The sequence below is a fragment of the Lagenorhynchus albirostris genome, chromosome 11 (assembly GCF_949774975.1).
Source record: "Lagenorhynchus albirostris chromosome 11, mLagAlb1.1, whole genome shotgun sequence".
NCBI classification, from domain to species: Eukaryota; Metazoa; Chordata; class Mammalia; order Artiodactyla; family Delphinidae; genus Lagenorhynchus; species Lagenorhynchus albirostris.
Genome location: NC_083105.1, coordinates 103017946 through 103030720, shown reverse-complemented (window position 1 = coordinate 103030720; position 12775 = coordinate 103017946). Strand labels below are relative to the sequence as shown.

At 58.0% G+C, this 12775-nt stretch overlaps 1 protein-coding gene and 1 non-coding gene across 2 annotated transcripts in view; both read right to left on the bottom strand.

Annotated features, from left to right (window-relative positions):
- Positions 1–12775, bottom strand: part of CACNA1C (calcium voltage-gated channel subunit alpha1 C) — a 459786-nt gene that overhangs the window by 75366 nt on the left and 371645 nt on the right. Inside the window, exons 14-18 of the mRNA XM_060164442.1 lie at positions 8218–8425; positions 7234–7354; positions 5844–5958; positions 5075–5195; positions 4723–4792 (exon numbers count right to left, since the gene is read on the bottom strand). Of these exons, the coding sequence (XP_060020425.1) occupies positions 4723–4792; positions 5075–5195; positions 5844–5958; positions 7234–7354; positions 8218–8425 (635 nt within the window). The remainder of the gene's footprint in view (positions 1–4722; positions 4793–5074; positions 5196–5843; positions 5959–7233; positions 7355–8217; positions 8426–12775) is intronic.
- LOC132530157 (U6 spliceosomal RNA) lies at positions 285–392 on the bottom strand. The gene has a single exon (XR_009543711.1). It is a non-coding gene; the product is annotated as a U6 spliceosomal RNA (small nuclear RNA).

The window sequence follows — 12775 nt, the reverse complement described above, 5'->3', positions numbered from 1 at the left end:
TAAGTTAGTGTCTCTGTGCCTCAGTTTCCCCATCTGTGAGATGGGATAATAGCACGTATGTACCTCAGAATGGTGCTATTACAATCTCCACCCACGGTAGACACTCCAAGACCGTAAATTAGTGTCTAGCATCTTCCTCGGTCTGTCTGCTCTTTGCCTGTTATTTCCCGACAGACTTTCCACTCACATCAAACTATTCTCACTGTAGTGGGTTGAATAGCATCCCCCCAAATCCATGCCCACCCGGAGCCATGGGATGTGACCTTTTTATTTTATTTTATTTTTTAAATATGGACCACTTCACGAATTTGCGTGTCATCCTTGCGCAGGGGCCATACTAATCTTCTCTGTATCGTTCCAATTTTTAGTATTTGTGCTGCTGAAGTGAGCACGTGACCTTATTTTGGAAAATGCACCTTTGCAGATGTCATTAGCTATGATGCTGTCACAGTGGACGAGGGTGGGCCCTCGTTCCGGGGACTGCTATCCTTGTAAGGAGACACAGGGAAGGAGGACGGAGGCAGAGATGGGGCTGAGGCTGCAACAGCTGAGGAGCTCGAAGGGACTGCATTGGCCGGCAGAGTGGGGACTCTCCCCAGAGCCGCTGGAGGGAGCTCGGCCCTGCTGGCATCTCGCTGTCTGGCTTCCAGGCTCCAGAACCGTGAGAGGATGAAGTTCTGTTGTTGAAGCCTGTGTCCGGGGGCTCCATGAGGGTGGCTCAGCTCTCTCCCTGCATGACCTGCCCGTCAGCCCCTCCGCAGAGCTGTGGGCACCCCCGGCTCAGACAGCACCTTCACCTGGCCTTCCTGAGTCCCTGCGCCCAGGAAGGACCTTCCTGTGAATCCCAGCAGCACCTCCGGCCTCCCACACCCACCTGGCACTTGGGACAAAAACGCCTTGGGTGCGTGACTTTAAATGTACCTGGTTCCGTCTCCTCACGTGCGGAAAGCCCTGCAGAGAGAAATCCCCTGGCACGGGGAAGCCTCATTTCCTGGGGATGATTTAACAACACTGGCTTTATGAGGAAGGGGACTGTGCAGAAGGTCCGGGGGAGAGATGGCTCTGGGCGGTGGACCTCGTGGACCAGCCACAGGTCTGTGCTCCCTCCCGGTTACCACGAAGCCAGGTGGGGCGGAGCAGAAGAGCCTGGCACAGACAGCGGTTCTTTATCAAGCGGGAGACAACCAAGGACCCAAGGCCTCTCTGGAGGACCAGCAGGTCACAGGCACAGATCAGATGCCCTCCCGCAAGTAATCAGAGCTGACCGGCAGGCAATGGATACTTTCAGCAGAAGAGTGGCACACAGTGGAAGATGGTGTCCAGGAGGGGCTTGAAGCTTCCTAACTAACCTTGGCAAGGTCTCCTATGAAAGCAAAATCAGTGAAGCCAGAGTGGGCTTACACCACGGCATCTGTACGTGGGATTTACCTGGAGGATCTCAGGTCCCGCCTGGCTCTGCCCTCTTTCCAGTGTTGCTCTAAATGACCCAACACTTTCTTATTCAGGAATATCTGAGAACAGGTAATTGAGTGCTTATTTAATCATCTGTGTTTATAGAAAAACACGTTCGCCAGGTTTGTGTGCCTCTAAGGTCCTCGGGGAGAATCGTGTGTACTCTTTTGTCCTGCGAGCAACGTTTAAGAGGAAACTACTGCGGAAGGACAAACCAAACTTGTAAAGGGGCAGAAGGTTGCCAGCACGTGATGCTTTGCACGTACGACACATGAGGAGAGAGGTGACGGATTAGGGGAAGTCAGGTAGAGCTCCTTCTGGGGTGGGCAGCCAACCGCCCAGACGCCCGATGCCCATGGAACGCCTTGGTGCTGTTTTCTCATCGCAGCTCTCACAGCGCCCACAGAAGCGGGTACAGCGAGGCCCGGCCGCTTCTCAGACGGCGCTTCCAGAACTCAGCAGGAGAAACGCGGCAGGCAGAGCTAATGCCCACCCTCGGGCCCGGCCGCCCGGGGCCCCACGCTCACCGCTGTGATTCTGCTCATGGCCGGTTCAAGTCAAAATACTGTTTCTGACACCTCGGGCCCACAGCGCACTGGACGCAAAGCCATGGCTTTGCCGTCAAGGAGCATCCAGGCCTCCATGTAGCCCCAGAGTCCGGCCGCCCTAAAAGGCCAACCTGCAGAGCAAGGCTGGGACGCACTCCCCGTGCCGTTACCTTCTCTTAACTGGCTCAGCTCGGCCCTCAGAGCCACCCTTCGCCCTCCCGCCTCTCCAGCTTCTCTGTCCAGCCGGCCCTGCCTCCAAACACCCCCAAGGGCCGCCCCCTCTACGTGTCCAGCTGGTCCCCTGCCCTGCTGCCGCCATCCTGCCTGGACTGCTGCGTGAGTGTCCCCACTGCCCCGTCCCACTGCTTTTACACCACAGCCAGAGCAAGTCTTCTGCAAGGTAAGGCAGACGTGGGCTGAGAACCTCCTGTGGTCCCCCCGCATCAGCTGGGACCCATCCCTCTGCGCGGCCTTGGGGGCCGTCCCACCTGCTGCTGCCCCGCCCCCGGCCCCGCCCCCGGCCCTCTGCCTGCTGGGGCCCCACTGCACACAGGTGCGACTGCGCTTGCCGGTCCCTCCACCTAGAAAGCTCTTCCCTCAGTCATCTCCACACACCTGGTTCCTCTGACCCAGGGTTCAGCCCAGAGGTCAATTCTCAAAGGGGCCCTAGTGACCACGCAGCCAGGGCAGCCCCGCCCACCTGGTACCTCTAATAGGGCCCTTGGTTTTATGATCTTCCTGATGTTTCCTTTCTGGTTGGTTTGCTTTCTTGCTCCTTGTCTGCCTCTCACTACAATGGGGGCCCCCGAGAGCAGTGGCCTTCTCTGTCCCCCATGGTCCAGGGCCCGGCACACAGTAGGTGCTTTATAAGCAGCTATTAAATCAATGCATGGACGTCCCCCTGGTTTTGGCCAGCTCTGTGGCCATGAAAACAGGATGTTCCCGAAGTAACTTCTTTCCTCTCCAACTCCCCGACTGCAGACCCAGTGGGGACCACCTGCTCCGCGACCCCCCCCCCCGCCGCCCCAACTCCCCGACTGCAGACCCAGTGGGGACCACCTGCTCCGCGACCCCCCGCCGCCCCAACTCCCCGACTGCAGACCCAGTGGGGACCATCTGCTCCGCGACCCCCCGCCGCCCCAACTCCCCGACTGCAGACCCAGTGGGGACCACCTGCTCCGCGACCCCCCGCCACCCCAACTCCCCGACTGCAGACCCAGTGGGGACCACCTGCTCCACGACCCCCCCGCCACCCCAACTCCCCGACTGCAGACCCAGTGGGGACCACCTGCTCCGCGACCCCCCCGCCGCCCCACCTCCCCGCACTGCTCTCTCCTGGAGCCCCTGCAGGGCCCAGGCCTCTCCCACAGCGTCTAGACTGAGCCGCACATTCCCTGGTGTCATCACATTTCCTTTTCGTGTGTACTTATTAATTTTCAGCCCTTAGTGACTCTCAAGCACATCTGTATGTTCACTCAAGTAAATGAATCAGTTAGATAAAGGCACCGTCTTGGCACAAGCTTTCCTTCCTGGGTGAGGCGATGTTTCTACAATGTACTGTGTACGAAGCTGGGAGGCTCCAACCCACCGGCGAGCTTTGGGGATTGAACCAGGAGGGGAGGCCTGACAGGCCACCGCTGGGCAGCGGGGCTGCTTTGCGGGGACTAGAAACAGGCGCCTCCCACAGGGGGTCCCGCGATTAACAAAACCTACCCCAAATCAGTTGGCTCCTCGTCTGTATTCAATTTCCCCCCATTGCCTCAAAAATGTCGTCGAAAAGTTTATTTGCTCCTTTAGGATCAAGGCAAGACCCGCCCGCTGCATTCGCTGGATATTTCTGGTCTGTCTTTGAAATTCTATAATAGTTTCCGCCCAGAAGGGCTTGAAGGCTTCAAAAGGTTTGGTGCCCGGCGCACACGGACACCCTTCTGCCCTCCTTTCTGTCCGAGCCCCAGGAAGCCAAATCCTCCTTCCCAGCAGACAGACTGCGGAGGGAAAGGGAAAAGGAGGCTGGACGCGGTCGCGAACGCAGAAGGTTTTCAGGCTCCCAACAGGGCTGTGACCCGACACAGCCCAACCTGTGCGGGGAGGGGTGCCAGTGAGACCCACGGTGCCTCGACGGTGTGTCGTGACTTTGAGCTTGAAGCTCGTGATGACATCTGCAATTCCCTGTAGAAGGGGGGCAGGTCAGGGCTCACACAGGGTGTGGTTTCCTGACGCAGGGAAGTGGCTCCTGAGGGGGGCTGATGGGCTCCTGTCCTGAAACCCTCTCCAGGGGGCCTGCTGCCAGTTTACGGACCAGACGGCGGAGCTCCGAACACGTCCTGCAGAGCAGTGAGCGGCAGTGGCCATGCCGTGCTCAGCACCGCCTTCCGGGTGAGGACAGGACAGATTTGGGGTTTATTATTAAGGGAGCAAGATGCCGTGACATATGTTATCCTAATAAGTTATGTAACTTAATAATGATTTTACAACATAGGCTATAATAAACCTTAAATGTATACGCAATCCAGCTTCCAAAAGGCCCAAAGGCATCGCTCCCACACGATGCACCCAGTCTTCTGTTGTCATTACGAGGAAACAAGGAGCGAAGCACCCCGACCTGCAGAGGGTAATCGGCGGCGCTGCAGCCGCGCCGGGGGAGCTGGGGCCAGCACGTGGCTTTACAGTTGGGTGTCCACCCCAGATCCCCCCGCCCCCAGGCCAGGCTGTGGGCTGGTACCTGTGGTTTCCAGGTTGGGGTAGGAACTCTTGTCCTCATTCTCGTTGGGCTGGAGGTCGTCCATGTTGATCTAGGCATCCAAGGAGAGAAGGAGGGTCCAGTGAGACAAGGTCCACGGCTTTCGAGGCTTCGGGTAGCCCTGAAATCGCCCCCTAGTCTAGGCTGAGCCGTCGACTCAGAAACACATCCTTTTTCCTTTGCACACATCCCTCAGGACACCAGCAGAAGGCTGGCCTGCCTTCTCTCTGCGCCCAGCTCTGCTGTCCACCCTCCCCAGCCCCTTCTTCCCCCGCTTCCCCTGGTGTCTGGCCCAGGAGGACCGTGTCCTCCTCCCCGGGCCTCAGCCCCTCACCTTGGTGGCAGGGGGGGACTCTCCATCCGCAGTGATGGATTTCAGCTCGATTTTCTCCTCCTTGGTCTCCTCCACGGCCGGCTTCTCCACCACCTCTTGTCTCTTCTCTGGGCTGGCAGTCCTGGCCGGTCAGCAGGAGGGAAAAGAAAGGGATGTGACCAGATTGATAGGGAGCTGCCCTGTGGTCTGTTGGGGCCCATGCCATGCGGCTCAATCACAGGGGCGCTGGGCCTTGCCCAACTCTGTCCCCGCCCAGCTCTGTCCCATCCCGGCTCTGTCCCATCCCGACTCTGTCCCCACCTGGCTCTGTCCAGCATTCAGTTGAAGAGTCCAGCTTCTCAGAGGCTCAGTCCCCGTCTAACCCAGAGGAAGGTTCCTGGAGAACCCTGCTCAGTACTCAGCAGAGGTGTGGCCCGTGACAGTCCACATAGACAAGGACGAAGACAGAGTGGGGCCCTGGCTTGTCTTCTCGTGGCTCTTCAGCCGGAGCTGGACCTCTCCCATGAGCGGCTGCCGCCCCCCGCCCTCCCCTCTACTCCTACCACCTCTCATGACCTCCCTTCTCAATAGAGAACCCGCCACCGTCCTGGACGGGTGGGGCAACACCTTCCCAGAGATGTAATTCACAGTGGTCCCCGCTTAGAGCAATGCCCAGGAATTAGGGGAGAGCTCAACGCACACAGAGAGCCCCAACCAGCCCCCTTCCAGGAGGGACGGCCAGGCAGGGGGGAGCAGCACCCCAGGCTGGGCCGCGGAAGCTGGCGGTTACCTGGCCAGCTTCTTCCTCTCCTTCTCTTCTTCCTCCTCCTTCTGGGCAGAGGTGAGGCTCTCGGCATCAGCCAGGTTGTCCACGGCAATGGCCAAGAACACATTCAGTAGGATATCTGTTTGTGCCCATTCTTAAAGAAAATGACCCTTGGACTTGGGGTTGTGGATGGGCAGGGGGGCGGGAGGGGGCAGGACACGCGGGGGCAGAGCTCCATTCGGGGAGGGGCTCTGAGCCCCATCACCCCACTAGCTTCCCGGGGTTTTCTGAGGGGTCGAGAGCAGGCCCGCTGGCAGGCTGGGGCCGGGGGCGGGGTGGCCGGCAGCCGGGCCTCGCTCTTTAACTGCCGGTTTCGAGACGACCACCCGTGACTGACACCGTAAGCGGCGCTGCAGCGGGACAGGGTGCAGAGTGGCCATTACCGCTGCCAGGAGGTGCCCGCTCGCCCTGCCCCTCCCGCTGTGACCCTGTTCAGACAGAGGCCCTGGGAGGGTCCACCGAGCTCCTAACTGGAGCGGAGTTTGCCCTTTCTTCTCCCCCCAACCCCAGACTCGGACGCAGGCACTGTGGGTCAGAGAACCGGATCAGAGCCCGTCCAGACGAGAGGTTAACGCTGCTCAGGTCCACCTTCCACCCCAGGCCCCAGGAGGCTCCGGCTCACACGGGGAGCGAGGGCCGTGGCCCCGCAAGGACAGGGGCTGGGCGTGCACCGTCCTGTTCAGCCTCACCCAGCCTGTTAGGTCGGAGGCACTGCTATTTCCACCCCGTTCCCAGGACTCTAGGTGCAGCCCTGGGTGTGCCCGAGGCCGCCCGCTGGCCTGTGTGTCCAGATCTTCTGTGATTTACTTTCCAAGCCCCTGTGCACACACCCGCAGGGACAGGACGGGAAGGGGGTGCCGGCAGCCTGGGACCCGGGATCCTGCCCGTGGCCCGTCCACTCTGCCTGCGGCTAACATCCTGCAGAGTGGCTTCGGCGCGAGGGACCCTGGCCCGAGAGCAGGGCGACAGGTGAACGTCACTTCCGGGGCGGAGACTCTGTCCTCCCTGGGCTGGGCAGCCAGCGCACACGTCGGGTGAGCGGCTACAAGCGCAACGCCGGGCGGGGGGCTGCTCGCCTGGACCGCGGCGAGGGTGCGCTCCTGGAATTGGAGGCTGGGGGACGACTCGCGTCCCCCCCGGCCCCAGGCTCCGGGCTCCCACCCAGACACCTACACCGCTGAGGTGGTCTGGGCTGGACATATTCTCCCAAGCCTGCCCTTCCCTGCTTCCCCTGGGGGGAGGGCCCTGGCTTCCCCCAAAGTTAGGACCTGCGGGGCACACCTATTGGCATCGAGCTGTAGGCTGAGAGCTGGGGCAGCGGGGGCGGGGTGGGGGAGGCAGGAGCAAAGGATACAATTTCCACAGATGAAGAGGATGATGAAGTAAATACAGACTAACATCCCTGGAAAAGAGGGGCCGCCATAAGCCATGATCCCATCATACATCACCGAATTCCAGTCCTCCCCGGTCAGGATCTGAATGACACAGTCCCACCAATAAGGGACACAGCGTTAGACCAGCAGCAAACCCGAAACTCCCCTGCCCAGCCCCCTGTGAGACACAAACGTCTCACATCTGTCTCTTCCTCCCCCGCCTCCTGCCCCCCGTTCTCCTCCCAGGGCTCTGAACTGTGACCCCCGCAAGTCCAGCCCTCTCCTTAGACGGAGTGCGTGGCCACCGGCACAAATCATCTGACTGACTAAGAGAGCTTCCTTGGCAGAACACCTCCTACCCCAGGGACAGTGCTCGGTGGCTGACCCTCGGGTTAGGTCGTCAAGGGGAGCGTTCACTAAGGGGCCACAGTCCCCCGCTTCTCTCCAAATGTGAGGACGCTGGGTACCATCCTTAAGATTCCGGCAACATCCACATATTCCCCAGTTTAATCTGTAAATCGATCTGCTTTTAAACTTAAGTGCTACTTTAGCTTGGCCCTAAGCCCACGTATCCGTGAAGTCTCAAATTCGATGGTAGTCGTATTTTCCTGGGGGCAAGCGTGAAGGGTAGGAGAGAGTCCCGTCCCCCTCCCCTCCCCAGCAAGGGCCGTCCACTTTCCTTTGTTGATATTTTGGGCTTCCATGTAGAATGTATTTGCATAAAGGTTTCCACGGCTAAGAAACAGTTTTTAAGCCGCTTAATTGGATCTTTTTTTCCCCCCAGTGGTCCATCCAACAGAGCAGTTTCCTGGGGGTCGGGGTAGGAGAGCTACAGACTGTCCTGGGCTCCTGTGGCCGACCTGCTCTGGCTGCCCCGTGGGAGTGGGCGGGAAGCTCCTTCCTCCCCCGCCCCGGGCCCCTGCCCCTCCCCCCAGAGCACAGTCCCGGCAGAGAGGAGTCCATACCTGAAACACGGTGAGGAGGGACTGGGGGAAGTTATCGAACGTGCTCCTCCGGGTCTGCATCTCATCAAAGTTGAACTTCCCCCCGAAGAGCTGCATGCCCAGGAGGGAGAAGATGATGATGAAAAGAAACAGCAGCAGAAGCAGGGAGGCGATGGAGCGCACAGAGTTCAGCAGGGACGCCACCAGGTTGCTCAGGGAGTTCCAGTACCTGGGGAAGGGGGGCGGGGTGAGGCTCCATCACCCCTTGCCCCCCTGCCCCCCCCCACCAGGGGCTCTGGGACCGGCTGCAACGCCCTCCTCCTGGCCCTGTCCTTGGGGCAGCGTGGTGGTGGGACCTGGCTGGCCAGCTCACAGTTAGAGCGTGAGTGAGTTAATTCAGGGGCCCCGGGTCGGGAGTCTGGTTCCGACCGAGCTCTGCACGTTGTCTTTGGGCGAGTTGCTTAACCTCCCTTCTTTCTGCGCCCCACAGTCTGAAAAAATAGGGGCAGCGGTAGCACACGCTTCATTATGTTATTGGGAGGATTACATGCGATAACAGTTTTTAAAAAGCCACTCCCCCCAACGGCAACCAAATAAAAAATAAACAAGTGGGACTCCATCAAGCTAAAAAGCTTCTGCACAGCAAAGGAAACCATCAACAAAGTGAAAAGACGACCTAAAAAATGGGAAGAAAACACTTGCAAACCATATATCTGATAAGAGATTAAAATCCAAAATATATAACTAATTCATGCAACTCAATAGCGAAACAAACAAACAACACGCCAAATAATCCTATTAAAAAAACAGACAGGGACTTCCCTGCTGGTGCGGTGGTTAAGACTCCACGCTCCTAATGCAGGGGGCCCGGGTTCGAGCCCTGGTCAGGGAACTAGGTCCCACATGGATGCCACAACTAAGAGTTCGCATGCCGTATCTAAGACCCAGCGCAACCAAATAAAAATAAATACTTAAAAAAACCACACCCGAGTAGACATTTCTCCAAAGAAGACATACAAACGGCCAACAGACACGTGAAAAGATGCTCAACATCGTGAATCATTAGGGAAATGCTAATCAAAACCAAGAGATATCACCTCACACCTGTTAGAATGCCCATCATCAGAAAGACAAGAGATAACAAGTGTTGGTGAGAATGTGGAGAAAAGGGAACCCTTGTGCGTTGCTGGTGGGAATGTAAGTTGGTGCAGCCGCTGTGGAAAACGGAATGAAGTTTCCTCAAGATAATTAAAAACAGAGCTACCATACCCTCCAGCAATCCTACTTCTGGGAACATATCCAAAGGATACGTTCACTATAGCATTATTCATAATGACCAAGACACGGAAACAACCTGAGTGTCCATGAACGGAGAAACGGAGAAAGAAAAATGTGGTGTGCGCTATCTGCAATGGGATATTATCCAGCCATAAAGAAGAAGCAAATCTTGCCATTTGCAACAGCATGGAAGGACTTGGAGGGCATTAGGCTTAGTGAAATAAGTCAGACAGAGAAAGACACATACCACGTGACCTCCCTGATATGAGGAATCTAAAAAAATCCAAAACCAGACACAAACAAACAAAACCCCCCACCAAACTCACAGAAAAGGAGATCAGATCTGTGGTTACTAGAGGCGGGGGATGGTGGGGGGAACAGAAGGGAGGGCGTCAAAGGTACAAACTTCCAGTTATAGATAACTACGGGGAAGGCAGCGCACAGCGTGACTGTAGCCACCACTGCTGTGTGCCACGTGTGACAGTTGTTAGGACAGTAAACGCGAAGCGTTGTCATCACGAGGATAATGTTTTTCTTTTTTCACACGTCTCTACGAGATGACACATGTTAACTGAATCTACTGTCACCATCGTTCCACAACGTATAGAAGACACACCATCATGCTGTACACCTTAAATGCAGACACTGATGTACGTCAATTATTTCTCAGTAAAACTAGAAAAAATATAATTCCAGCTCTTCATTTAAAAGAAAGACCCCAGTATTGTGCCCGGCACACAGGTGATAAAGGTTAGTAATTATTGTTATCACTACTGATCTTTAGACAAAAAAACACGTAACAAAATTTTTTTTTCCAGAATGCGGGCCTCAGCCCAGCCATGAATGGGGTCACCCACGGGTGAGGGTGGCCTGGGTCACCCGTGGGTAAGAGGGGGTGTGTGGTTTACTGAGCCTTCCCAAATTCACCCAGTCCAAAGAGTTGGTTTGTTTCAAAAGTCTGTCTTCTGGAGATCCTGATTCAATAGCTGTCGTTTGGGGCCCAGAAATCTGCTTTGAACAAGGGTCGCAGAGGATTCCGATACGCAGGCCAGCTTGGGAGATCCTGGATTGCAGCAAACACACCCAGTCCACAGCGACAGCCTGCGGCTGGAGGGGCCCTGCCTCTCTCCGCTGTGAGCGCGGACGCCCTTCACTGTGGGGACGGGTGGGGAAAAGCCCTCTCTTGGGGAAGTGGGGGGACACGAATGGCCCTGGAAGGGGCTTGGGTACCCGGGACAGGGTCTGTTCAGGGTGAGGAACGCACTGCAGCAAAAGGAACACGCGCCCAGCTGGCCAAGTGCGTCTCACTTCCCTGCAGCGCTAACCGACCCAGCTGCCTTCCAGGTCACGACCTTGATCTCCTCCACTTAGATGTTCCCGGCTTTTCACCAAGGCAGACAGGGAATCGTTTCTGCTGCTCGAGACAATGCCTTGCAAACCACGCCCCGCTGCAGCTTGGCACTGCACCCCAACCCGGGCACCTCTCTCCGGGGAACGGCTCCATAAGTGACAGAAGCAGATGGGCCAACAGTTTGGGTGTAAACATGAGCGTCTCCCCAACCTGGAGTCTCTCGTGCTCCAGACTCAGCCCTGCTCCGCCTCTACCCTGCCTGCCAGCCACACGCCCTCTGTTCGCGGAATGTTAATCTACATCGATTTGTATCCGCTCTAGAAAGGCTCTTACCTGTTCCACATTTGTGACAGCCTTGTCTCACCCAAACAGGCTTGAGCTCTTGACGGCAGAGGCCAGAGGTTCTCCTTTCATCCCCTGCATCTCTGTCCTCAGATAGATTCTGTGCAACCTGGCGTGTGTGACGGGCTGCCTGGCCCCGGTCGGCTAGAGATTGTACTAATCGTTCTGTTTAAGCAAGGAGTTAGAGAACCTCTGGGGGCTAGGACGCCCTCCCCTCTTACACTGAAAGCTCCCAAACCTGTCTGGAGATGACAGGCCGGGGCTGGGGGGTGGGGAACCATTTTCTAAATGCCGATTCCCAGGCCTCGCTCGGAACCACGAATCACTGCTGTGCGAGCACCCAGCCCCTGTCGGCAAGCCGGTATTTAGGAACCGAAACTCCGGCGCGTATCTGTAACAGGAACGTCCCGCTGTACTGGGGGGGTGGACGGTGTCTGCCTGGAGGTTAAGGTCACACAGCCCCTACAGTGCACAGAATATTCTGGGAAACTCTTCATGGCCATAGAAGTTGGTTTCTTAGTTTTCCCGAGGGCCGTGGATGTGAGGGAAATAGACCAGCCCAGCGCTGAGGTTCAGGCTGTCTGCCGGCCACAGGCCCAGGGGCGCCGGCCAAGGAGGCCCCAGCCCCGAGGGAGAAAGTCACCGTGCGGGAGGGGGTCTGCCCGGGGTGGGTGCGGCCCGCGGGCCTGGACTGAGGGCCTGGATGGAGCACGGCTGTGTCGCCCGTCATGGGGGTGGTGGAGACCCTCTGGGGACGCTGGGCGGAGGAGGCCTACTGAGCCGCCTACAGGGGCCGGGCCTCGGGTCTGAAGGCTTTTCTCCTGCTCGCATGTCCCGAGGGGTGCGCGGCCGTCTCAGTCGATGGGGGGCTCCCAGCACGAGCCGCTGGCCTGACCGAGCCCCGTGGCCCGCCCCGCCATCACGCCGTCGCGGGGAAGCACAGCCGCCGTCTCTGGCTCGAGCCCAGACCCTTGGGGTCGCCCTCCAGGTGGCCTCACACCCACAGCCGCAACCCCATCCTCGGAGCCGGGCTACAGCCCCTCCGGCACCTGCCACCCAGGCGGGCGTCTCCCCCGTCCTGCCCCCGCACCCCCCCTCCTGCCCAGGCGAGAAGCCGCGAACGCACTGCCGCCGGTGCTCTCAGTGACAGTAGTAAGTTATAATACACGGAAAAAGATCGAATCCACTGACGTTAAAGAAAGGAGAGAGGGGTTTGCTTTACAGACGGTGTCAAACGGACAGCAGGAATGAATGAATGAACGAACGAATGACAGAACGAGTCAGTGATTCAGGTACAGACCGTCACGGGTGGAAGGTCTCTGGACAGCAGGGTGTTCACAGGCCCCGATATCTCTCCATGGATTACTCCGTAATCACAGAGGGCAAGGGCACAGTAACGGTGAGAAACGCGGCGGACACCCCTGGCCACGTTCCTACTCTCAGAATCCCCGACAACGGGACAACTCCTGGCGCCCTGTGACCCCCGACCCCTCCTCGGCCGGGCAGCAGGACGCTCTCCAAGGCCCCGCCCGAGGCCCCGCAGACCCTGTGGACGGCACCTCCCCTGCTACCCGCTGCGAGGCTGCAGCCCGGCCCCCCACTGTCCCG